Below are 27,859 nucleotides of genomic sequence, written 5' to 3'. Positions count from 1 at the left end.
GCTCTCCCAGCAGCACACATTAGCATACGCTGCCGAGAGACCTGATAAAGTTCAAAGCTTATCTTGTAGCCTGCACGCTCTGTGCTTGCTCAGAGCAGCAGCTGGCCAAGTGATCTCCCTTCTTCTCAAAGAGAGAAATTAAATTAGATCAGATCATCTTCTCTCCCTTGTAGAATTAAGATCGTGCTATGAAAACAAGCAAATTAGCCTTGGAAATTCTGTTTCTCACTTAAAGGCTACAAGGCTGAGGAATGCTTTCTGCACCAGCTCAGCTGAGTTGCAACAGAGTGTTTGTCTTATTTGCCTTGCAGTCTGAAGGGAAGAATTTTACAGCTCGCTCTCAGGCTTTAAGTGACAGAGAACCCTGAGGGATAAGGCCAAAGAAGGGAACAAAGGAAATGGACACAGGCTTGACAAAAGAAACCTGGAAACGTTGTGGAAAGAAGCACTGCAGTGAGTTTTGCAAACTTTTTGTTGCCCTGTAAAAACACTCTTGAGCAAAACCTGGACCGTCTGGAGTCAGGCAGAGAGGACCCTCATTAAGTTCAACAAGGGCAAGCGTGGAGTCCTGCATCTGAGAAGGAATAACACCCTGCATCAGTACAGCTGAGGCACTGACCCGCTAGAAAGCAGCTCCACAGAGAAAGACCTGGGAGTGCTGGTGAGCAAGAAGTTCACCATGAGCCAGCAGCGTGCTCTTGAGGCCAAGAAGGCAAATGGTCTCCTGGGGTGCACTAAGAATGTGACCAGGAGCTGAGGGGAGGTTTTCCTCCCTCTCTACTATGCTCTAGTAAGACTTCAGCTGGAGTACTGGTCCAATACTCAGCTTTCCACTTGAAGAGAGACAGGGAACTACTGGAGAGAGTCTACAATGACTGCAGCAAAAACTACAATGATGGTGAAGGAACTGAAGCATCTTTGTAAGGAGGAAAGGCTGAGAGCCCTGGGGCTGTTAAACCTGGAGAAGAACAGCCTGAGAGGGCATCTGATCAATGCTTAGCAAAACCTAAAGGATAAGGACAAGAGGATGAGGCCAGAGTCTTTTCAGTTGTGCACAGTGAAAGACTAAGTGGCAACTAGTACAAACCCAAGAGAATTTTGGGCTGTCAGAGTTGCAAATAGGTAGAACTTCACATTTTTATTCTTGCTATAAGCATGCTGAGACTTATGCTGTGAAACTGTGTGAACAGGAATGTGAAATCCTGCAAATCCTGGGATTCCATAAAAGGAGAGAACTTAGTTTCTAGACCAAATAAGGTAAGGAACACAAATGTTAGATGAGAATTGCTTTGAGCATTAGGAATCAGAACCAAAGATGCAGGGAACAGGACTGAAGAACAATAAACACTTATAGATGGCAAATGGGCTGGAGGGTGAAGAATTTTACTTCAGATATCAGTGATGCCAGATGCCCTGCTAATACATAACAGGGTATGAAGTTCAAAGGGGGGCATACAAATGAGATTCTATATTTAAACTCTAGTTTCTAGAGCTGGATCACTGCACACCAAACTGTGAGGTCACTTGGCACAGATGCACTTAAACAAGCTTCTAAAAATGCATCCCCATTAAATTACCATGCTGCAACAATTAGACACACTCCAGAAGACCATCCTATGCAATCTGGTCTAGATGAGCAGCTAATGAGACCTAAGCTTAAACCACTTCTTTTCTGGTTATGATTCCTCCTTTGAATATTCCCATCCCTATGCTGCTAAACAACTTAAACCTATAAAACTGGAAGGGGGAAAGACATTTGTCTGCTACAGACAGATGGTGTAGTAAAGCTAGCCATGAGAATGCACAGCACATTGTACAGCTTCACTCAGTCACCCTAGACTGCACCAAATCTAGCAAGAAGTTAATTTAGCTTATCATTTGGGGTTGGGTTTCATTCTCATTGTTTTGTTTTTCAAATACCTTGAATATGTCCTGGTTAGGCTAGAGGTGAGGGAGAAGGTGGTTTGAGTCTTATTGCCAAGGGGTTGGGCTCTTCTCCCAGACAACCAGCAATAGAACAAGGGGATGCAGTCTCAAGTTGTGCCAGGGGAGGTCTATGCTGGATGTTAGGAGGAAGTTCTTCACAGAGAGAGTGATTTGCCGTTGGAATGGGCTGCCCAGGGAGGTGGTGGAGTCACCATCCCTGGGGGTGTTCAAGAAAAGACTGGATGAGGCACGGCTAGGGCTGGGTGCTAGGTTGGGCTGGATGATCTTGGAGGTCTCTTCCAAACTGCTTGATTCTATGATTCTTCACAGCTTGATCTTCACTCCCGTAATGGGAACAGGTTAAAAGATGAAAACAAAAACAAAAAACAAGACAAAGTCTCATACAGATGGAAAATATAAGAGAGATGGAATGAAAGAGAACTTTTGGAAGAGTTTCCATCTTCATGTGGCATCTGAATGGTGAGCAGCTAAGTCTGAGTTTATGGGGCAGACTAATTCATGAGGAGGTAGCGCTAACATCCTGTGAAAATGTTAATCGCGCTGCTCAACGAGTTACAAACTTGGGTGTTAAAGATGTGTGGCACAGAAGTAAATTTACAAATGGGAGCACTGCATAAACTTTCAGTACATAAAACATTTGTTCTAAAATTAACCAGAGAAACAGCTCTGCTGCTTCATGGGTCTGAAGATGGCAGGCCACTGACAGCCTTTACGTTTGTTCTTTCAGCATGCTTCCCCACGCAGCTCGCGCTGCTGTCTGCCAGAGGCATAGTGGGAAGACTGGATGAAACATCCAGCAAAATTAGGGCCTGACTCAGCCAACATCCACACAAGGCAACAGATGATATTTTCAAAGGTCAAAGGAACATGGTCAGATCTCTAGTGTTAAAGACAGCCTTATTTTAGAAGAAACAGATCATAGAATCAAGCAGGTTGGAAGAGACCTCCAAGATCATCCAGTCCAACCTAGCACCCAGCCCTGCCCAACCAACCAGACCATGGCACTAAGTGCCCCAGCCAGGCTTGGCTTCAACACCTCCAGGGATGGCAACTCCACCACCTCCCTGGGCAGCCCATTCCAATGCCAATCACTCTCTCTACCAACAACTTCCTCCTAATATCCAGCCTAGACCTCCTCTGGCACAACTTGAGACTATATCCCCTTGTTCTGTTGCTGATTGCCTGGGAGAAGAGACCAACCCCACCTGGCTACAGCCTCCCTGCAGGTAGTTGTAGACAGCCATGAGACAACCCCTGACATGAGCCAAGGTGGCTCTTAAACACCTGATCTGGGTTGTGTGTCTCCTGTTCTGCTTTCCTTAGAAGATCTTTCTGATCACCATTGCCATCACAGGATCACAGGATGTTAGAGGTTGGAAGAGACCTCCATAGATCATTGAGTCCAACCCCCTTGCTGAAGCAGGACTCAAGTCAGACATGAACACATCTAGATAGGTCTTGGAGAGGAAGACTCCACAACTTCTCTGGGCAGCCTATTCCAGTGCTCCTTGATCACTCATATTACCTTTGGGCTTGCTCCATAAGTAAATTCAAAGTTGCTCCATAAGTAAATCCAAAGTAGAAACCCATAAGAAAAAGCTGTTTCCAGAATGAGAAGTATCAGCCCTCTCTACATGGACAGTGAAGTACCTCTCTTCTGGCTGTGCAAGGCTTACCCCAAAGAACCAAAAGCAAGTGTTGCAAATGAGAGCCTGACACCTCTCTGTATTTAGAGACATTATACTAACACAAATCCAAGCATTTCTCAGGAGAGATGAGGGCCCAGAAGGGTTTGTGTTACAGCCTGAAACATCTCAATTTCCTGTGAATTCCCTCTGCCTTGCCTGCTGCCATTTTTACTGCAGCTGCTCTTTCAATTGAGACTTCACGTCATGAAACACGACAGTGAGAAAAAGGGCCGATGAGAATTCAGTGAATAACAGCTTTTCATTTGAAAAGCTCCTTAAACACATACAATTGCTTTATGTCACTTAATTTTCAACATTCATAAGCATAATTGCATTTATTTTCCTAGGCAATACTGAAAACAAGTGATAATTTGGAATATTACAACTTTGATCTCGAAGGAATACAACCACAACAGATTCCACTCCCTTCTGAAAGAGGTGAGTGATGTGGAGGAGGTTGGACTGCCTGGGCAGGAGATGCATACATTATTTTTCCCTGTGAGAATATATTAATATTGTTCCTATCAGCCTCCTTTTGTACAACTGACTTCTGGAAAATAAGGCTTATTTAAAGCCTGGGTTTTTCAGGTGCCAAATTATGTGCACTAAATAGCAAATGCTGGGAATGGCAAATGCTAATATTTCCCAAGCAGAAAAAAATAGAGAACTCTTCTTTTCCCCCACCAATTCTCAATAGCAACATCTCTCAGTGGAACCAGAGAAAAGAGGGTTAGTATCATTCCATTCAAACAATCTAGATCCTTCTAGGTGGTGCTAAGATCGATGGTTGGACTCGGTGATCTTAGAGGTCTTTTCAAACCCCAACAATTCTCTGATTCAAAGGGTATCAGAGAATCAGTCAGGGTTGGAAGGGACCACAAGGATCATCTAGTTCCAACCCTGGAAGGGTTGGAAACACAAGGATCCCCCTCCTGGAAGGAGGACCAAAAGGATCATCTAGTTCCAACCTCACCCAGCCTGGCCTTAAACACCTCCAGCCATGGGGCTTCTACCACCCGCCTGGGCAACCCAGTCCAGCCTGTCACCACTCTCATGCTCAACAACTTCTTCCTCACCTCCAGCCTCACTCTCCCCACCTCCAGCTTTGCTCCATTCCCCCCAGTCCTGGCACTCCCTGATATCCTAACAAGTCCCTCCCCAGCTTTTTTGTAGGCCCCCTTCAGACACTGGAAGGCCACAAGAAGGTCATCTGGGAGCCTCCTCTGCTCCAGCCCCAACTCTTTCAGTCTGTGCTCACAGCAGAGCTGCTGCAGCCCTCTGAGCATCCTTGTGGCCCTTCTCTGGACATGCTCCAGCATTTCCACATCCCTCTTGTAATAGGGGCTCCAGAACTGGATGCAGTACTCCAGGTGGGGTCTCACCAGAGCGGAGCAGAGAGGGAGAATCACCTCCCTCGTCCTGATGGCCACTCTTCTCCTGATGCAGCCCAGGAGCTGGTTGGCCCTCCAGGTCAAGAGGTTTCTGATCATTCCATTGAAACACTCTACATGCTTCTAGGTGGTGCTAGGTTGACTGTTGGACTCAATGATCTCAGAAGTCTTTTCAAACCCAAATAATTCTCTGACTGGAAGGGTTTGAAAATCACAGAATCATTTTGTGTGTAAAAGACCTATAAGACTGAGTCTGATCATCAGCCTAGCACCACCATGGCCATTAAACCATGTCTCAAAGTGTCATATCTACCTGAGGTTTCTTTAACACCTCCAGGAACAGTGACTCCACCACTTCCCTGGGCAGCCTATTCCAATGCCTGACCACTCCTTTAGTAAAGAAAAATTCCCAAATATCCAATCTAAAATCTGGAGTAGGTACACTGCTCATTACAAAACCTCAGCCTGTTTATGTGGAAGCTGGGGGAAAGAGTTGCAATTATTTTAGTAGACACTGCCTACAGCAAAGAGACATCATTAAAAAATTGTTAACATTGGAATTTTAGATACTGTTCCATAGCTTTGTACCCAGATCATGGAATCAACCAGGTTGGAAGAGACCTCCAAGATCATCCAGCCCAACCTATCACCCAGCTCTGTCCAATCAAGATGCTGAGAGCCTCTTAAGCAGCATGATGGCTTTATGAGAGTAGAAAAAGAGGTCAAAAACCAGGAAAGCAGAAAGTTCCCTGGGTTAGCCAGACAGACAACCCACAGCAGCATATGGACTCTGTAAGAGTTTACACCCAGGACTCACTGAATTTCACTGAATCACAGAATGTTTCACATTGGACAGGACCTCCAAAGTTCATCCATTCCAACTCCTCTGCAGTCAGCAGGGATATTTCTAACTAGAGTAGGTTGCTCAGAGCCCCAGACAACCTGGCCTGGAATGGTTCCATGAATGGGACATCTCCTTGCTCTCTGGGCAACCTATATCTGACCACCCTCACTACAAACATCTCTTCCTTCTTCCTAGTCTGAATCTGCCTCTTTTAGTTACAACAAGCCTGTCACAACAGGCCCTGCTAAATAGTCTGTCCCCATCTTTCTGATCAGCCCTTTTAAGTATTGAAAGACCACAGTAAGATCCCTGAATTTAAGGCTCTTCAGGAGAATTTTACTATGATAAGCTGCTGCAGAAAGCTGAAGATTCACAAAGCAGACTTAAGCAAGGCCCTGCTATTAAAGCACAGGAGATACAACTATCTTAGCTATTCTTCTTGCCTTCCTTGTGTCCTGCCAAGCCTCTGCTTTGAATGTCTATTTAATGCCTCACTTGCTTTTTGGGATCAATTCTGAGGAGTAATTTTGCATATGGCTTTCTCAGCATTCCCTTTTGTAAATCCTTATCCATCAGCATTTGTCTGCTCATTCATAACCTCCTCCTTGTGCCAATTTGGTCTCTCTTGTCTTTGGCTGCCTGCCTCATGCAGATTTCACAGGTCATTCTTCTCTTGGAATTTCTTTCCTGTTAATTTGGGATTTTTTCCCCAACAATTTTAGACCAGGAAGGCCCTCCCCAGCCCTCACTCTGCCTGCACACATCGTTTACTCTTGGTCTTACAGACTCATAGAATCACTTGGGTTAGAAATTACCTTTAAGATTGAGTCCAAACATTTTCTAACTCTTCCAAGTCTGGTGCTAAACCACATCCCACAGCACCACATCTCTGTGTTTTTTAAACACCACCATGGATGAGGGTTCAACCACCTCCCTGGGCAGCCTGTTCCAGTCCCTGAGGACCCTTTCAGTGAAGTTTCTTCTGATGTCCAACTAAACTTACCCTGATGCAACCTGAGGCCATTGCTCTTATCCTGTCACTTGTTAGTAGAGAGAAAAGACCAACACCCACCTGGCTCCAAGCTCCTTTCACAGAGTTGTAGACAGGAGCAGGTCTCCCCTCAGCCTTCAGACTGAACATCCCCACTTCCTCCAGCTGCTCTTCACCAGGCCTGTTCTCCATACCCTTCACCAGCTTTGCTGCTCTTCTCTGCAGCACCTCAATATCCTATCTGAAGTAAGGGACCCAAAGATGAAGCAAATATTTAAGATGTGGCCTCGCCAATGCAGAGTACAAGGGCACAATCCAGAATACAGTAGCACAATCCAGAGTACAAGAGCAGGATCATTTCCTTACTCCTGCTGGCCACACTATTCCTGATGCTATTGGCCTTCTTGGCTATGTGGGCACACACTGGCTCATCTTCAGCCAACTGTCAATCAATACCCCCAAGTCCTTCTCTCCTGGGCAGCTTTCCAACCACTCTGTCCCAAACCTGGAGTGTTCATGGGGTTGTTGTGACCCAGATCAGAACCCTCTCCCAAGAGGTGTCACTTGCAAACTTACTGAGGGTGCCTCAATCCCTTCATCCAGATCACTGATAAAGATACTAAACAGAACTGGCATCTGAACTGAGGCCTGGGCAACACCACTTGTGATTGGCCACCATCTGGATTTAACTCCACTTGCCATACTCTTTGGGCCAGCCATTCAGCTTGTATTCCTTAAAAATGCTTCTCTTTTTGCTCTGAATTTTCTAATAGGAGCAAGGGGATTTTAAATTATCAATCTGATCCTTAATCCACAGAAAAAACTTTCACAGAGGTAGGTATTTAAACCTAAAGCTCTTAGCTGAAGCTTTGCATTGTAGCCTTCAGTGAAATCATATTTATTTCAACTGAACTTAGATCTACTTGGCAGAAACCTCTCTGCCTTCCATCCCCAACTCCTGAAGCTTTTAAAGATCTTCAGAAGAAAGATGTGTTTCCATTGGTGTGGCCATACCATTCCTTAACTCAGCTCTCAACAAAAAACCAGTTCTAACACACTTGGCATGTGGGCAGCATATCCTCACACAGCTCTAAATATCAGCTTGCAAAAACCACAGACCAGACATCAAGACACTGAAAGCTCCTGCTAAAGCAAATAGGTGCTGAGAAAAATTAACATGCTTTGGTACTGAAACCATGTACAGTGATGTCTTTCTTGTCCTTTCTCTCTGTGTGGTGCTGAATGATGTTACAGCAGTGCTTTTAGAAGTGTCATGGTCTCACTAATGGTGATAATGGAAAGGTCTTGACACTCACAAACAACTCTGTTTCTGACAGCTCTCACAGAAAGGGATCAGAAATAGACTGACACAGTTCAAATGTACCATTTAACACATCAAGGTGCAGGAACTACATGTATTCCCTACAGACTGCAATCCCTTCAGGGTCATTAAAAAGCCTTTCTAGAAGTCAAGCTTTCAGATTCCTTTGATAACATTTCTTTATACCATGGCATGTTCAGAGGAGACTACAAGTCCTTTCTATGCCTGACTCCACTACCAAAGGATCACCTACATCCAAGCAGAAGCTGCTTCTGTAGGCCTGCCTCAATGGCACCTAGAAAGGACAAATTATAGCTCACTTTAACACTGTGAATGACAAAGTATTAATGCAGTTTCCCTTCAGCAGAAAGCCTCTAGAGGCATAAATGTTCTTAATTAACTCAACTCCTCTTGCATCATGGAAGAGCTGGGCAAATGCTTAGCATTTAAGCGTGGTACTCTTCATTTACAGGTCTGCAATTTCACATGTACTTAGGTCAAATGGACCCCTCACTATTTCTGGTTCATCCAAAATTAATCCACTTAATCACAAAAGAAAGGTTCTACTTGGTGTTGGAACAAAGGTGCACAAGACAGAAAGCAATTACTTGGTAAGAAGAACTCTTAAGGCTAATTGCTTTGAGTTGCCGCATTTCTGACATCAATTCTGTGCTAAAGAAGCAATTGCCTCTGGGCTTCATTGCTGCCTTTACCTGTCTGAAGAAACAAAATAGAAGAACTATTTTGTTACTGACAACCCAGGCTTGATAGGAGATGCCAAAAAATATGAGTGACAATGGATTCTTCTGAAGGACAGCTAAACCCTACTGCTGGGCTTCGAGCAGACATTACAGAGTCGGTTATAATGACGGCTTTTGGGACCTTACTGGATAGAGTAAGAGAGGGCTATTAAAGGTTCCTTCCAGCTGCCAGCAAGGTTACATTCCACCCAAAGCTATCTTTAAAAACAGGCCAAAATACATTTCCCCAGGAGTCTAAGTATTTGTAGGTACATCCACAATTCAGAAGGCTAAACAATCAACCCTCACAACTCAGAGGGATGAAATTCTGGAAAGGCAGAAGACCAGGATGTTATGAGGAAGCTCTTCCCAGAGAGAGTGATTGGCATTGGAATGGGCTGCCCAGGGAGGTGGTGGAGTCACCGTCCCTGGAAGTGTTCAAGAAAAGACTGGATGAGGCACTTAGTGCCATGGTCTGGTTGATTCACAATATCACAGTATCACCAAGGTTGGAAGAGACCTCATAGATCATCAAGTCCAACCCTTTACCACAGAGCTCAAGGCCAGACCATGGCACCAAGTGCCACGTCCAGTCCTGCCTTGAACAGCTCCAGGGACGGCGACTCCACCACCTCCCCGGGCAGCCCATTCCAGTGTCCAATGACTCTCTCAGGGAAGAACTTTCTCCTCACCTCCAGCCTAAATCTCCCCTGGCGTAGCTTAGGGCTGTGTCCTCTTATTCTGGTGCTGGCCACCTGAGAGAAGAGAGCAACCTCCTCCTGGCCACAACCTCCCCTCAGGTAGCTGTAGACAGCAATAAGGTCTCCCCTGAGCCTCCTCTTCTCCAGGCTAACCAATCCCAGCTCCCTCAGCCTCTCCTCGTAGGGCTGTGCTCAAGGCCTCTCCCCAGCCTCGTTGCCCTTCTCTGGACACGCTCAAGCATCTCAATGTCCCTCCTAAACTGGGGGGCCCAGAACTGAACACAGTACTCAAGGTGTGGTCTAACCAGTGCAGAGTACAGATTGGACAGGGCTGGATGATCTTGCAGGTCCCTTCCAACCTGGTTGATGCTATGATTCTGAGACCTGTTTACAACTGCAACTACAAAGAACTCCAAAACAACAACAACAACAACAACAACAACAAAGAAGCTGCAGTGTAAGCTGTAGAATAAAAATGTGCTAGGGAAATCTTCCAGAGATTAATTTCTCCTTAGACCTTAAAAAAATGAGAGTGAATCTTAGTTCATTACCTAGCCCTAGACTACTCCCATTTACTTGTATGGAAGTGAAAGAGTGAGGAGTAATGCACTTGACTCAATTTTAGTAATTTGTCCTGCAAAAAGAGTATGTTTTCAAAGAAAAAAAAATCTATACAGACAGCTGAGCAAATTTTCTTTCTCCCTTTAAGACAAAATTGGACCATGATTCATCATGTACACAGTTGAATTTTAATTTATTCCTTTAACAAGTTTGTTTGTGTACTTTCTTCTGAGCAGGAATTAATACACCCAGACACAGGCAAATGTTAGTTTTATTACACTGCCTCTCAGATTTACAAATGTTGAGTCTAATGCCTCTTGGCACTCATTCCAGCTTGAAGGGGGAAGGAAAAAAAGACAAAATGTTTGACCTATGAACAGAGGTTGCCTGTTCTTGGTAGAGGTGAACACTAACTTCATGTCAGTGATCTCCCAAATGAAATTAAAGGATCCTGCCTGTGTTCTATCTGGGCAGAGATGGAAAGGTATCACCTTCTGCAAGGAAAGCTGCTTCATAACTGCTGTCATGCTGTAATGTCACAGTGCCACTCAAGAAAAAGAGGAAGGTGACATAGGAAAGCAGTTGGTCTATTAGTCAAACATAAAGCTTCACTCAGATCAGTGGAGTCCAAGTAGATTTTAGCCATCTGGTATTCATATATACATCATGTCGATGATGTTCGCCTGCTAAATGAATAGCTCACGAAGCAACACTAATGATGATAACCCTTCTGTTCTCTCAGTGAGAGGCTAGAGAGCCTTTAAGTTACTGCAACAAAACAACACACACCCTTAGAACAGTCTCGGTATGGTGGGGGTTGGAACAGACCTTATGAGATCATCTGAAGCAGGCTCACTCACAGCTATTTACCCATGAGTACAATCAGGTGGGTTTGGAATCTCTCCAGAGAAGACTCCACAACCTCTCTGGGCTGCTGGCTGCAGGGCTCCAGCATCCTCACAGCAAGGAAGCTTTTCCTCATGTTCAGATGGAACCTTCTGAGTTCCAGTTTGTGCCTGTTGCTCTTTGTCCTGTCACTGGGCACTACTGAAAAGAGTCTGGCCCCATCCTCTTGCCCCCCCACCCTTTAGCTGTTGCTGAGCATTGATCAGATCCCCTTTCAGGCTGCTCTTCTCCAGGCTTGACAGCCCCAGGGCTCTCAGCCTTTGCTCTTCACAGATGCTTCAGTGCCTTCAGCATCTTTGTAGCCTCTGCTGGACTCTCTCCAGTAGTCTCCTGTGTCTCTGGAACTGGGGAGCACAGAACTGGACCCACTATTCCTCACTATGACAGAGTAGAGAATCTCACTGACCTGATGATTACAGCCTTCTTAATGCATTCCTTACATCTCTACCTTAAGAAAAAAGACAAATCTGCACATTTTCAGGGAGGTGGTGCAGCACATTCAGGGGAAGCACTGAGCTGCACACAGCAAACAGCTCTTGACCTGTGTTCCCTTCATTGAGGCACGCAATGCAGACACACACGACGAAGCACTCAGAACCATTGGTGCCTTAACCTTTCCAGCTTGTTCAAAATGTCCTCTCTTAGAGGATTGAGCACAGGCTGCAGGTTGACAGGGCAGCAAATGGTGACTGTCTCTCTGGAGGGTGAAACAGACTTCTCAGTGCAGCACCTGTCACAAACACTCATGGTGTAGTTAGCAGCCATTTGCTACCAACCTGCCGTAGCCTTCTGAAGCACCCTAAAGCAGGTTAAATGCTTTAGCTCAGCTGGAAAGAGAGGAAGCACAAAGACACTATGTGTGCACTCCTGAGCCACTGCTGCAAGGCTGCATTGTAAACTTTACACACACAATCCAGCAAGCTATGTAACAGTGGCATTTTCAACTACTCTTTTGCATCTTTCAAACCATGAGTGAAGACATCACAAGCAAGCCTGACGTGTAGAGAAATAAAAATCCACCTATTTCTACCATAAAAACACCTTCAGTTGATAGCACTTCCCATTTCTCCTGGCAGAAAAGTTGTGGACACAGCAGAAAAAGCAAAATAAGGCAATTTGCACTTGCTAAGTAATGTACAAGATGAAAGCAAGCCCAACACCAAGGAGTGCTGCTGCAGAGAGACACGGGGTGAGGTGGCTTTGTATTCAGAATAGAACTGCTTTTAATACAATGAAAGTAATTACTTCAGTCTAGTCAGTCCTGGTTAACTCTCCACTGGAGTTAATTAGCAAATGATGGTTAAATGCTTTGAACATGCAAATGTTAAATGCTTCCATTATTAATGTCATTCTTGCAACTGCTGCAGGAGCAGGCAGGTCCAGAAGCCCTGGGACACTGCAATGTTCTAAGATGAAAAATAAGGTCAGCAGTTTTTGCCTGGCTAGTTTAAACTCAACATATTTCAAAGAATCATAGAATCACAGAATGGTGACCTTAAAGATCATCTAGTTCCAACCCCCCACCACAGGCAGGGACACCTCCCACTAGAACAGGTCACTCAAGGCCTCACCCAAGAGATTGATAAATGGTTTAGATTGGTGTGCTAGTTTGAGCCTAGCTAGAATGTGAAAAGGAAACAGTGGTGATGGCTACTGCACTCATAGGCTTGCTGAGATGTGTAAGAACAAGAACACAAACATAGATAAGAGAGTTGCTCTCTGTCTGGGGCTGCATGAACTTCTCTCTAACCTAATGTGCTAGTTTGAAGCTAGCTAGAATGTTTTGGTGAGAAGAACTAGATTGCAGGCTGTGAAAGGAAAACAATGATGTCTACTTCACTCATAGGCTTGCTGAGAGATACAAGAACAAGAATCCAAACATAGATTAGGAACTTCTCCTGGGGGAACTGACTGAGCTGCATTTCTCTCTCTAGCCTCTCTGCCATTTCTCTGATTAATCCACTTGGCTTCCTAACCCCCTGGCCAAACCTCCATTCTTCCTTGGGACTGGGGTAAGGTTGAGGGGTAGGGGGAAGGTGAAGGGGTGGTTGGGAGCCCCTCCTGGGGAGTCTGGTTTCTGGGAGGGCTGCTGTGTTTCTGTATTACTTTTTAACTGGTACATTTCTGTAGAGATGGTAAATACCTGCTTGTATATTGTGCTAAGCTGGAAATACAAAGCTTCATTCAACTTCCAGAGCCGCTGAGCCTAGTCTGGGTGATTTTCCAAAGTGTGGGGGGGCAGGGAACACCCAAACCATCACAGCTGGAATGGAGCTTAAAGACCACCTTGTTCCAACACCCCTGCCACAAGCAGGGACACCTTCCACCAGACCAGGTTACTCAAGTTCCCATCCAACTTGACCTTCAACACCTCTAAGGAGGGGACATCCACAACCTCTCTGGGCAACCTGTTCCAGTATCTCACCACTGGATGCTGGACTAACCAAATACTTGCCTCAAATCCTCAACAAAGCTCAGGCCTTGCTTTACCACCAAGAAAATAACTTCTGTGATCCAGCACAAACTAAAGGGCCACGTCCATCTCATGTCATCTGGCATCAGCATATAGACACTGAATATTTACAGGAAAAGGGGAATGCAAACTGAAAGATGGAAATAAAGAGCAGAAGGAGAAATTTATTTGCTGTACTTTGAACTCCTCCAACAATTAAAAGTCTTTTGCCCTGCCAGCAGTCATGCAGAGTACTGAAGCCCTGCCTGATAACACAACTTTTGGCAAATACCCCAAAAAAAGATAAGAAAGTAGTGATTTAAGGGATAGAGCAGGAAGGAAATCAGACAGTGAATTAAGAAGGGTTCAAAGTACTGGGTCATGTTTAGTCCTGCAAATCAAAGACTTCACTTCATGGAACTATATTAAAGAGATTCTAAAAGACAGCAACAATTGATTATTATTCTCCCTAGGCCAAGATGGGACAGAAAAGAATACAATTAAGCCACAGAAATAAAACCAAAGGAACGAGAACTTTTATAAGTCAAGGAGTGGAACAAGACTCTGAAATTCTCATCCCTGAGGGTATTCAGGCCTAACTAAGCCCCCATCTGTTGGAGAATATTTTGTCATAATCACTCCTGCTACATACAAGGAGGTGGACTAAGAGTCTTACCAAAGCCTAAGGACTGGATACCTACAATTTACTTCTTTCATGGTTTTGAAGCATTTATTCAAAACAACAAACATCTGGTTCTTAATCCCCCAATTAACACTCTTTCCAGCTCTAAGAAATTAATCACAGAGTTCACAGAAAACAGTTTATTTGCTAGCAATGGAGTACAAAAAATCTCCTACAAACTTCTACACCGCTAAGGGAGCAGTTTAATGTCTTTTGTTTGTTGTTTTGGTTTTTTTCCCTTCTCTCTAAACATTTTAATTCAAAAAGTAAAGAATAAAAGGTTGTCCCTGAGCAGAGACCTTTGCAGCAGTGTGTCAGCAGAGAATTACACAGCACTACAGACCCAGGCTCTCATTCATGCTACTGACCTCCTTTGAAGAGCACTCTGAGATCTAACGCTGAAAAGTACTATAAAAAGTGCTAGATGTTATCATTAGTATTCAGGAAGAGAGAATTCTGTGCTTGGGTTGAATTCAAAGGACCTGCTGGTACTTCTGAAAGCTGATGCAGAAGAAAACAGCTCTGAGGGCAATGTCAGTATGGGTTGGGTGGCCAAGGAGGGGGCAGGCCATGCTTGCTGCCAGCATCTCCCAGCAAGCTGCGCTGCAGGCTTGCTCAGTATTACTGAACCAATATAATGCCTGCTCCCTTTTTGGTTTTATCATCCTCATAGTGCAGTGTTTCAATCTATTTCCAGTTACAAAACTAAAGTGCTGCCTAAAATACCATCCTGATAAAGAAAATCTGCTTTGCTGCTTGTGTTCTCAGGAACCTGTGCAGTCTTGCACTGTGATCACTGCTCCTCGTGCTGTGGAGCTTTCCTGGCTGGGGCTGGCCACCAGAAGATGTTTATTCCATGAGCAATGCTTTGCTACCACCTCCTAGACCCTACAGCTCAGTGCATTTGTAACTCTTTTACTTCCAGCTGCTGTAGGGAAATCCAATGGCATGAAAAGCCAAACACCAAATGTTCTGCTGCTCTGGCTTTAAAGATGCAATGGATCATGCTGATCAGCAGTTTATGTGCTTGGCTTCACTACTAAGAGACATTTTAAGTAGCTTTTTTTCTCTCATAACAGGTTTGCAATGAGTGACCAATACAAATAACATGGTGCTTTCAGTGGTGCCCAGTGATGGGACAGGGGGCAACAGACATAAACTGGGATAAGGGAAGTTCCACCTAAACATACCAGAAAACTTTGCTGTGAGGGTGCTGGAGCCCTGGAGCAGGCTGTCCAGAAAGGTTGTGGAGTCTCCTTCTCTGGAAGGATTCCAGTCTCACCTGGACATTGTGATCATGGGAAACCTGCTGTGGGTGACCCTGCTTTAGCAGGAGAGTTGGACTGGATGATCCACAAATGTTGCTTCTAACCCCCAACCATGATGGGATTCTGATTCTGTAATTCAGCAGCACAGATTCTCAGTAATACCTCCAAATTTCTCTGCCAGCTTTAAGGATCCTAACTGACCACTACAGTGTGCTTCAAGGTGAGCATGATTTGGACAGCTCTTGAAAACATGTTTTTATAACTAGAGCTTTCAGTTGTCAATCTTTTTCTACCTACTGTTTTCATCTTTTGTTCTCCATGAACAGTTCTAATACACTTACATCAATTAGTAATACGAGGAACTGATTCACTTTCCCCTTATGCTCCTAAAAAAAACTCTTTAGATAATATGCATTAGCATGTTCCAAGTTGCTGGTTGCTTTACCTTCACATCTTTCTACAATAAAGCTTTCTGCCTTTCCTATTTGATGTCTAAACTTCATTAAATTTGCAGCTGCTGTAACATCTTTATTTATTAGTGCTACTGGATATCATGGACTGCTGCATGAAGGGGGAAAATACACACCTCTCACATTTATTTAGTTTCAGAAAAGCCATTCTGAAAGCCTTGCTAAAAATTACATTGTAGTGTTCTGAGGATGGTTTAATCACTTGGGTTTGTTGGAGTATTTTTTTTTCATCATTGAATCACAGAATGGCTTAAGTTGGAAGGGACTTTAGAGATCACCTACTTCAACCTCCCCTCCATGGGCAGGGACACCTCTCAACTAGACTTGGCTGCTTAAGGCCTCATCCAAGCTGACCTTGAACACTCCCAGGGAGGAGGCATCCACAAGCTCCCTGGGCTGCCTGTTCCAGACTCTTACCACCCTCATAATGAAGAACTTCTTCCTAAGATTCAGTCTAAACCTACTCTCCCGCAGCATGAAAGCATTTCCTCTTGTTCTACTGCTAGACACTCTTATAAGAAGCCCTTCTGAAGCCTACCTGTAGGATCCCTTCAGGCAGCTCTAAGGTCCCCCCAGAGTGCTTTCTTGTCTAGGCTCCCTCAGCCTATCCAGGCTTTGTTTGTCTAATAACTTCTTCATAGTTTAAGCATACTTGAGGTGACAAAATATCCTCACATAGGGGACAGGAAGATAGATTTACCCTAATGTGTAGACTTAACCAAGTATTGAACCCATCCAGCACAAGCCTTGTAGGTCCTCCCATTTATTCCTTGCTTTCCCAAGCCATGTAGGTATTCCCATTTATTCCTTGCTTTCCAAATTGCATCTAAACTACATTTCTGTTCCCTCCATCACTCTGGGATCAGTTAATTCAAAGATCTGTTGTGTCTAAATACCCATGTCTTTAGAGGAACAAGGAATAAGATACAACCAGATAGAAGCTAAGAGACTGTAGAGATAGAATTGCCATCATGAAAGCCAAACCACACCCAGAATGATGAGATATTCTTACAGACAGGACCCAAAACCTGCAGCTTTCACAGCTAACTCCTTTGGGGATGCCACGGCCAAATCAAGTGGTACCTGGTATGACACCTTTTGAAAGGCTCTGTTCCCAACAATAAAATAAGAAACCCCCCACAACTTAACCAGCCTTTAATTTGGAGAACACACAGCTGGCAGGTATCTTGTGCATTTGGATTTCTATTGACACCAAGCACACAAGGATGAAGACTAAGCTGTCTATCAATGGCTGTGGCAGGGAGCTATTGTTGGACCAGCTCTACATGGTGTCCTGAACAGGCAGCTAGCAATTACAACTCTCTGCCTCCAGTAATTACAGGCATAAAAATACCTCTTGAACAACATTATATTCCAGTTCTGTCATGCAGCTCATGTTTTTCAGAGTGCAGTGTACTAATCAGAACAAATACCTCCTTCTCAGGACTGGAATCAAACTCTTAACTGCTTGGTCAGGTCTGTTAGCAATGGTGTCCATCAGAGGGCTATCTTAGGTAGCAAAGAGCACACACAAACTATGATTTGAAGGAAATTGTAGTATGCTTTCTTAAAACAAGTTCTTTTTCCCATGTGAAAAAAAAAAACATTCCACATTGTAAAGGCTAGAAAACTCATCCCTATGTACACTCACATACAATGCAACAATAATCACAGAATGCTTTAGATTGGAAAGGACCTCAAAGATCATCAACTCCAACCTCCCTGCCATGAGCAGGGACACATCTCAACTAGACTTGGCTGCTCAAGGCCTCATCCAACCTGGCCTTGAACACCTCCAGGCAGGAGGCATCCACAACCTCTCTGGGCAGCTTATTGCAGAGTCTCACCACTCTTATACTGAGAACTTCCTCCTAAGAAATTCTTCAATAAGAAGTTCAGCAAAGTTCAATCAATGAGAAATGAAACTGCTGAGAATTTCCATTACTGTGAGCTCTTCAGAGAATGTTCCAAGGAAGGATTATGCTAGCATTGATGTTCTTGATATATGTGAGCAAAAAAACTGGGTGTTCTGGTAACTCTTTCTACTGGAGATGTTTTTCTTGCATGTGAAATTTTCCCTGTTTGAAACAGCATCAGCTACTACAGTTCAGGAATTTCCTTGTCTTAATCAGAATCAGAGTTTGAAGTAGCCAGTTAAGAGCCAAAAAGCAACTGAAAGTCCAATATCTCCAGATGTGACAAAGCTTTGCTTTTCTGGTCTCTCAAACCTCTGGCATCTCCCCAGATACTACAGCTCTCTGGTCCTGAAACATGCAAAAAGCTACCTAGACCTCAGAATATTCTATCTGAAGTGTTTCCTCTGTCAAATGTAGGAACAACACAGGAATAAGGAATGTAAAACCATCCAGCAAGTATTTCAAATGGCAAATACAGAATCACAGAATGGTGAGGGCTAGAAGGGACCTCAAGGATCACCCAGTTCCAACCCCTCTGCCATGGACAGGAACACCTCACGCTAGATCAGGCTATCCAAAGCCACATCCAGCCTGGCCTTAAAAACCTCCAGGGATGAGGCTTCCACCACCTCCCTGGGCAACTTGTTCCAGTGTCTCACCACCCTCATGGTGAAGAGCTTCCTAACGTCCAATCCGAATCTACCCACTTTAGTTTTGCTCCATTCCCTCCAGTCCTATCACTACCTGACACTCTAAAAAGTCCCTTCCCAGCTTTCTTGTGGACCCCTTCACATATTGAAAGGCCACAATAAGGTCTCCTCTCCAGACTGAAGAGCCCCAACTCTCTGTCTCCATAGGAGAGGTGTTCCAGCCCTCAGATCATTGCAAAACTCCATGTCACATTTAGGAATTCTGTTGTCATATTACATTCTGAACACTAAAGTCATTGTTTTATCACTGAGTCAAATCCTGCACCACTGCTGTGGGTACCCAGCCCCAGAAAGGGCTAACAGGTGATTCCCTCAAAGAACAGCCTCTCCCTGCTGTTCCTGAGGCTTCTCACTTACCCGTTGGGACAGCAGGATCCATTGTTGGCTTCTCCCAGGTATTGATCTGCTCCCAGGTAAATCCATTGGTTCCCAAGGCCACACTATAACCACAGTTGCTGTAGTGCTCATCGAATGAACAACCACCTGAAAACAAGGGGAAAAGAACACATTAATGATTTAGCTCTCTTTAGAGCAGGTCTTTGGCTTCAACATTTTGCATCCAAGTTTACAAAAGGTTAAAATTTAAAAAAAAAATAAAATAAAAGAAGAAGAAAGAAAAAAAAGGTCAAATCAAATTCCTCCATATTGGATTTTAGGCAGCAGACAAATTATCCAGAGAATGGAATCATAGAATTACTTATAGAGAATCAAATAAATAGTTTTGTACTTTCATGCTTTGTATCCATTAGAAGTTCTTATCCCTCCATGCTACTGTTTCTTACACTAGTTCTCTTTATTTCACAGTACCACAGTATTATCAGGGTTGGAAGAGACCTCATAGATCAAGTCCAACCCTTTACCACAGAGCTCAAGGCCAGACCATGGCACCAAGTGCCACGTCCAGTCCTGCCTTGAACAGCTCCAGGGACGGCGACTCCACCACCTCCCCGGGCAGCCCATTCCAGTGTCCAATGACTCTCTCAGGGAAGAACTTTCTCCTCACCTCCAGCCTAAATTTCCCCTGGTGCAGCCTGAGGCTGTGTCCTCTCATTCTGGTGCTGGCCACCTGAGAGAAGAGAGCAACCTCCTCCTGGCCACAACCACCCCTCAGGTAGTTGCAGACAGCAATAAGGTCTGCCCTGAGCCTCCTCTTCTCCAGGCTAACCAATCCCAGCTCCCTCAGCCTCTCCTCGTAGGGCTGTGCTCAAGGCCTCTCCCCAGCCTCGTTGCCCTTCTCTGGACACGCTCAAGCATCTCAATGTCCCTCCTAAACTGGGGGGCCCAGAACTGAACACAGTACTCAAGGTGTGGTCTAACCAGTGCAGAGTACAGGGGCAGAGTGACCTCCCTGTTTCCACACACACCAAGCTGGGTGGCACAGTTGGCTTGCTAGAGGGCAGGGATCCATCCAGAGGGACCTGAACAGAATCATAGAATCAACCAGGTTGAAAGAGACCTCCAAGATCATCCAGTCCAACCTAGCACCCAGCCCTGTCCAATAGTTCAATGTACAGAAGTGATATCACAGGCTGCAGAGTTGGGCCCAGGCCAACCTCATGACATTCAACAAGGCCAAGTCCTGCACCTGAGTCAAGGCAATCCCAAGCACAGCTCCAGGCTGGGTGGGGAATGGCTGAGAGCAGCCCTGAGGAAAAGGCCCTGGGGGTCTGGGGTAATGAAAGACTCACCAGGAGCCTGCAGTGCGAGTGCAGCCCAGACACAACCCTGTGCTGGGCTGCAGCAAGAGCAGTGTGGGCAGCAGGGCAAGGGAGGGGATTCTGCCCCTTGGCTCTGCTCTCCTCACACCCCACCTGTAGTCCTGGGTGCAGCTCTGGAGCCCCCAACATGGTTGAAACCAGTCGAGAGGAGGGCCATGAAGATGATCAGAGGGCTGCAGCAGCTCTGCTGTGAGGACAGGCTGAGAGAGTTGGGGCTCTGCAGCCTGGAGAGGAGAAAGCTTCAAGGAGACCTTATAGTGGCCTTGCAGTACCTGAAAGGGGTCTACAGGAAAGTTGGGGAGGGAGTGTTTAGAAGGTCTTGTAATGACAGCCCGAGGAAGAATGGGATTAAACTGGCAGAGGGGAGATTGAAACTAGATGTTAGGAAAGGGTTGTTTGCAGTGATGGTGGTGAGACACTGGCACAGGTTGCCCAGGGAGGTTGTGGCTGCTCCCTCCCTGGAGGTGTTCAAGGCCAGGCTGGATGAGGCCGTTAGTGACCTGTTCTAGTGGGAGGTGCCCCTGCCTATGGCTGGGGGTTGGAACTGGATGAGCTTTGAGGTCCCTTCCAACCTAAACCAATCTATGACTATGATTCTATTATATTTTCAAGAATCATTAACATTTGGGTCCCTGTAAGTGACAATTACACAGATCTCCAAGTCAGACATTAAAGAAACCAAAAGGACAAGAAGAAGGCAGGCCAGTGGTGAACAGGCACAGCATCAGTGCTCTGCAGCAAACCCTTATCAGCGCTCTGCAGCAAGCCCAAGCCTCGATTTGCACAAGGTTGGGTTGCACCTACAGAAGAAATTCCAACCTTCTGTGCAACACCATGAAGCTGTGTGGCACACAAGCAGTCCTCAAGGCCTTTTGATTCATTACATTTGAATGTAACCCTCCAGCTCCTCGACAACACAGAGTAACAAGAAGTGGATGGCAACAAGCATTCACACCTTCCAGACTGTTGGCTAAATGATCCTTCCTGCTGCAAGTCCTGAAATTCTTGGAAGCAGTGAAGTGTCATAAATAACCTGGCAGCTGCCTGAACACTTGTGAATCAAGGGAAACCCATGAAGAGCTGAGGGAAATGCTCTATTCCAACACAGATCATTGAAACATAGCACACAGACACATCAAGCTTGTTTGTTCCCCAGTAGGATACTCCTGCGCTGGTGAGACCACACCTGGAATACTGTGTCCAGTTTGGGGCTCCCTGGTTCAAGAGAGACAGGGATTTGCTGGAAAGAGTCCAGCAGAGAGCCATGAGAATGACTAGGAGACTTGAGTATCTCCCCTATGAAGAGAGACTGAGAGCCCAGCGGCTGTTTAGCCTGGGGAAGAGAAGCCTGGGAGGGAATCTAATCCATGTCTGTGAATATCTGAAGGGTGGGTGTCAAGTGGATGGAGCCAATCCCTTCTGGATGGTGCACAGCAGTAAGACAAGGAGCAACAGCTACAAACTGGAACACAGGAGGCTTCACTGCAACATGAGGAGAAATGTCTTTACAGTGAGGGTAACAGAGCACTGGAGGAGGCTGCCCAGAGAGATTGTGGAGTCTCCTTCCCTAGAGACTTTCCAATCCACTTGGATGAATTCCTGTGTGAACAACTCTGGGTGATCCTGCTTGGCAGGGAGATTGGACTCTACGCTCTCTGGAGGCCCCTTCCAAACTCTAAAGTTCTGTGATGTCCCTTACATTATCTCAGGCACATTTCTACTCTCTACCCAAGCCTAAGTCAATGCTGGATCCATTACACCAGGCAAGCCAGGTCCTTCAGTTCAGACCTTAATCACAGCAACAATATCTCTGTACTGCTTTGAGTTTCTTAGGGTAATGTTTCTCAGCAGACATCAGTCCCCCAAAGTCAACTGTACACATCTAACACTTCAGAGCTGCAAAGTCTGAGCAATGCTCAAGGCAACACTAACTTCCTCTGCTAGCCAAGCTGCCAATTGCTCTTGACACTAATCAGAGTTACATCCACAGTGATGTTCTTGACTCTTTGCTCCTTCCCACAGGCTGCATTGCCTACACACACACATAATAAACAGCTGGGACACCAGTGCTCTCTGGTTGCTTTGTAACAAGGATTATCCATCACTGGGGATGTTGAGACAATCTGCACTTTTCACCTATGTTTTCTACTCTCTAGCTCCCAAGCAAGCCCAAACATGTTTCAATTCCTATGCAGCTCCTCATAAATGACAAAGACAAAGACATACCATGTCATAGCATCACAGAATTAACCAGGTTGGAAGAGACCTCCAAGATCATCCAGTCCAACCTAGCACCCAGCCCTATCCAATCAACTAGACCATGGCACTAAGTGCCTCATCCAGACTTTGCTTGAACACCTCTTTAATATTTATTAAACCCTTATTCTGTTCAAGGCCTTCATAGAATCATAGAATCAACCAGGTTGGAAGAGACCTCCAAGATCATCCAGTCCAACCTAGCACCCAGCCCTAACCAATCAACCAGACCATGGCACCAAATGCCTCACCCAGTCTTTTCTTGAACACCTCCAGGGACGGTGCCTCCACCACCTCCCTGGGCAGCCCATTCCAATGCCAATCACTCTCTCTGTGAAGAACTTCTTCCTAATATCCAGCCTATACCTACCCCAGCACAACTTGAGACTGTGTCCCCTTGTTCTATTGCTGGTTGCCTGGGAGAAGAGGCCACCCCCCACCTGGCTACAATGTCCCTTCAGGTAGTTGTAGACAGTAATAAGATCACCCCTGAGCCTCCTCTTCTCCAGGCTAAACACCCCCAGCTCCCTCAGCCTCTCCTCATAGGGTTTCTGTTCCAGGCCCCTCCCCAGCTTTGTTGCCCTTCTCTGGACATGTTCCAGCACCTCAACATCTTTCTTGAATTGAGGGGCCCAGAACTGGACACAGTACTCAAGGTGTGGCCTGACCAGTGCTGAGTACAGGGGCAGAATAACCTCCCTTGTCCTGCTGGCCACACTGCTCCTGATGCAGGCCAGGATGCCATTGGCTCTCTTGGCCACCTGGGCACACTGCTGGCTCATGTTCAGCCTACTATCTATCAGCACCCCCAGGTCCCTTTCCTCCTGGCTGCTCTCAGCCACTCAGTCCCCAGCCTATAGCGCTGCTTGGGGTTGTTGTGGCCAAAGTGCAGAACCCTGCACTTGGCCTTGTTAAATCTCATCCCATTGGCCTCTGCCCACCCATCCAGCCTGGCCAGGTCCCTCTGCAGGGCTCTCCTACCTTCCAACAGATTAACACCTGCTCCTAGCTTGGTGTCATCTGCAAACTTACTGATGCTGGACTCAATGCCCTCGTCCAGGTCATCAATAAAGATATTGAAGAGGACTGGGCCCAGTACTGATCCTTGGGGAACAATGGGTTCAGCTGCAATGGGTTTTTCCAAGTTGTTCTACAAACTTCACATATTATTGCTATTTAAGTATATACCAGAAGGATTTGTTGGGTAGAGAATCTGACAGCTCAAAATACTCTTGTTACTAAGGAATCAAGTTTAAAGATCAAGCTTGTCCAAAAAGAAATAACTGTTTCAATTCATATATTGAATATTTTCACTATAAATAGATCTGGCTAGAGCAGAATTTTATGACCCTTGCAAGCTGGCCTGCCTGTTTCAGTAGAGCCCATGCAAATATTTCTGGAGTGTCATTTTAGTAATTCTTTCCTTAAATTTCCTGTACAAGTGAAGCTTTTCCAGCTGTCAAAAATGAGCAGGATTACACTTAAACTGTTTCTCTCTTTTTTTTTTTTACTAAATTTAATTTAGGTGAAAAAGTTCAAGCTTCAAATATTAAAGAAGCTCATTAAAATGTCTAAGGGAAAATAAAGCCCTTCTGCATCATGTGGGAGGACAGTGTGGACAATGTTGTAGGCCTGATGGGCCAGAAATAGGCTTATACATGTACTGGCTTGCTCAGGCATGTTTTTCTCCTGTGGTAAACAAGGTACACAGGCTTAGCTTGTGACTGCCTTGTGCAAGGCCTATGCTCTTCCCAAATTTGGCTACAGCAAGTCTATGGTTTCACCTAATATGGTCAAGTTTGGATAACTGCCTTTCTGATTGGCTGTTCTGTGTCCAAAGGAACATTAGACTCAGCCCACGTTGATCAAAGAAATATGTAGGTTAACACAGTGTGCTCTGCCATTCTATTCGTGCCTGCTGTTGCCTGCTGCCATTGCTTTGAGGTGCTGGAAGGTGTCCAGAGAAGGGCAACAAAGCTGATGAGGGGCCTGGAACACAAACCCTACGAGGAGAGGCTGAGGGAGCTGGGGGTGTTTAGCCTGGAGAAGAGGAGACTCAGGGGTGACCTCATTGCTGTCTACAACTACCTGAAGGGACATTGTAGCCAGGTGGGGGTTGGGCTCTTCTCCCAGACAACCAGCAACAGAACAAGAGGACACAGTCTCAAGTTGTGCTGGGGGAAGTATAGGCTGGATGTTAGGAAGAAGTTCTTCACAGAGAGAGTGATTGGCATTGGAATGGGCTGCCCAGGGAGGTGGTGGAAAGACACCGTCCCTGGAGGCGTTCAAGAAAAGCCTGGCTGAGGCACTTAGTGCCATGGTCTGGTTGACTGGCTAGGGCTGGGTGCTAGGTTGGACCGGATGATCTTGGAGGTCTCTTCCAACCTGCTTGAAACCATGATTCTATGCTTACTGCCTTGTTGTTTGCCTGGAAATTCCACTGTCACAAGTTTACCAGGAACAGGCTCTAAATGTCCCCGTGTGATCAATCTGCATAGCCATCATGACATCATGCAAGGATTGCACACCACAAGACATTTTTTCTATGCCTGAAAGTCTCCTGTCAAGATGATAAGTCCTGGAGATACACAGACTGTTCAGAGGAGCCAGGAGACAAGGTCAGAGATTGTCTGCCTCCTTTGCCCAGAAGCCTGGGAAGAATCAAGTCTCAGCAGTCAACAAGACAGAGTTCCCTGACAACATTTTGGGTGCTGTCTGAAGTTGTACCTTGCCCTGTGAGTCAAGAAACAATACTTTTGTGAGTAAATACTTAAAGCCTTTCTAATTCACCATTGCCTTCTGCTGTAAGCAGATTATAAAGCCATAAAGGCTTTAGTTGGGGCAATTAATGAGGCAGGAATTATAAAATATGCAGTCAATTTTTTTTTTCAGGAAAGCCCCACCCACAATTACATACAAATTAGTTAAATTTGGGTTCTAATTCAGTCAGGAAAATCTTCACAAGGATGCTTATGGGCAATTCATTCAGTTAGGAGAATCAGAACATTTGGAAAAGTTTAGCCACAAAACGGCTTTGCCTCACATACAAATAGGCACCCTGGAGCCCTAGGGAATGTCTATTCTACTCACTGCAGTGGAGTAGAAATGGTAAGATAGTCCCTGGCTCCTCTGTGGCAGTGTTGGAGCTGCTCAGCTGTTGAAAGGCTTCTAGATCTTCCCAGGGTGCTAGGAAAGAAGCAGAGAATCTCTGACCTGATCCTGGTTCCTCCTGGCACAGAGGTTTGCCAAAGTGCAAGCAGGATCTCTTGCAGATGTGCAGAGAGCACCATGTCGGTGCCACTTCTTGAGAGTCATGAGGCACTTTTCCTGGGAAACTTGAGGCAGTTAAGTTTCCAGGTAGTTCAAACTCAAAATACCAGGGCTAAGCTACTCTGAAGCATGAGGCAGAGCAGAAGACAGTTGGCCATCTAGCTGGCAAGAGGCATATTGACCACAAGCGGCATTTGACCACAAGAATCTTCTCTTCCAGTTCAGTTCCGTTTATATATTTATGCAAGTTATTTCCAGATCTAGTTATTCTCTGTAAAATGTTTCCATGACTGTGTAAGGAACCCATTATTATTAAAATTAGTGGTCAGGGGTGGCAAGAGTTCTGAGTATCCACATTAAGAAACAGTATTAATTTTGGAAACAATATAATCTCATGTCAATTAATTACCTCATCATAACACGGACAAAATGCAACTGAAAGTCATCTTCCTTTGCACAGTGAGCAGGTATGAGAGACGATATCAAATACTCTGTGCTCTGTCTCCAAGCAGGGCACCCTAATTCTGCTAAATTTGCTTTAATAGCACAACTTCAGACACACTCCACTTCCCCACGACCTCTGTTCAGCATCCTGCAGCACGCAATAACGGTGCTGTCTGAGCTGCTGCTTTGAAGGGATTGCAAACAAATTTTCTGATGGAGCCAGACAATTGTAAGAGGCCTCATGTACACAGAGAAAATTGCACAGGTGCTGCTACAAACTCCCAGAAGCAAAACAAGCGATAACAGCAAAATATGGGGCAGCAGTCCTCATTTAGCAGGGAATGGAGTTGTCAATATCTTGGTTTAATCTGCTAAAGAGGTCATTTTGTACATGCTGAGGTAGGTAAAGTTGGAAAAGCTGAGAAAGGGAAAACTTTTGGAAATTAATTGGGAGTTTCCACTGATAAAAGACAACACCTGAGGAAGCTCTGAATTGCCTCATCTGAAAGTCAAAGCCAATCTTGTAGTGTATTGAATAAGAAAGGGAAGGATAAACTGGAGAGAGCCTGAAAAGCAACAGCAACAGCTCTACATTTTAAAGAATGAAAAGGTTGGTGGAGAAACCTTCAAACACAGAGCAACATGGCAATAAGACAGAAGGATTAATTTACTAGATGCAACAAAATTGGAATTTGGGGAAGTGAATTTGCAAGAAAGAAGGACAAAGAAAAAAAAAAAAGAGAGTTAGGTTTAAGGGCTCAGACAAGTAGTAGGTTGGCTGCCTGAACCTCGGGTACCAAGAGGAGGGAAGTCTCCATCTGCTTCTTGCTACAGTGTGTCAAAAGAGAGCAGAATCAAAACTGAAGAGTCATCTGGGACTCAGAGCTGTATTAACTTGTAAGCTAGAAAGTCAGCACCTCCTCTGCTTGCAGTGTTAGAGTGCATTATGGCACAGGAGAGTAATTTCTGCTCAGCAAAAGGAAGCCTAGCAGAAAACCGAAATACAGTGTCCAGATTACCTGCAGGCAAGAAAGGGCTGTGGTGGCTGAGTCCCTCCAGGGTTATAAGATGAAGAGAGTGTTCTCAGCAGGGCCTAATGCAAATGGACAAGGGTGATGGTTTGAAACTAAAAGAAGGAGATTTAGACTCCATATAAGGAAGAAGATTTTTTTTACAATGATGGTGAGACAGTTGGCCAGAGAGGTGGTAGATGCCCCATCTCTGGAATAATTCCAGGTTCAGCTTGATAGGACTCTGAGCAACTTGCTCTAGTTGCAGATGTCCTTGCTGGCTGCAGGGAGGTTGGACTAGATGACCTTTAAAGGTCCCTTCCAACCCAAAGCATTCTGTGATCCTATGACTATTCTCTGCAGAATACTGCTGACCTAGATGATGAAAGTCCTCTGTTCCACCATCCATTCAGGACAATAATCTCCAAAGCAAGCTAGCAAGGAAACACAGGGCAAAGCTGCATTTGATGTTTGACAGCACTTGCACAGCTCCTTCTTGTGCTCTCCTACTGGGATTTGGTGATCCACTACATAGGCACATGATTTTCAGACCAGGAGAGATTCAACCAGTTC

The 27,859-nt window shown here is 45.3% G+C and overlaps 1 protein-coding gene across 11 annotated transcripts in view; it reads right to left on the bottom strand.

Moving 5' to 3' along the window:
- PTPRT (protein tyrosine phosphatase receptor type T) overlaps positions 1-27,859 on the bottom strand; it is a 767,160-nt gene that overhangs the window by 402,931 nt on the left and 336,370 nt on the right. For all 11 annotated transcript variants that reach the window (XM_064167548.1, XM_064167549.1, XM_064167557.1 and 8 more), the window contains one exon: positions 18,946-19,071. In XM_064167548.1, the coding sequence (XP_064023618.1) occupies positions 18,946-19,071 (126 nt within the window). The remainder of the gene's footprint in view (positions 1-18,945; positions 19,072-27,859) is intronic.

This window comes from Pogoniulus pusillus, chromosome 29 (assembly GCF_015220805.1).
Source record: "Pogoniulus pusillus isolate bPogPus1 chromosome 29, bPogPus1.pri, whole genome shotgun sequence".
Classification (NCBI taxonomy): Eukaryota; Metazoa; Chordata; class Aves; order Piciformes; family Lybiidae; genus Pogoniulus; species Pogoniulus pusillus.
The sequence above is the reverse complement of the archived record's forward strand: the minus strand, read 5'-3'. Positions and strand labels throughout refer to the sequence as shown.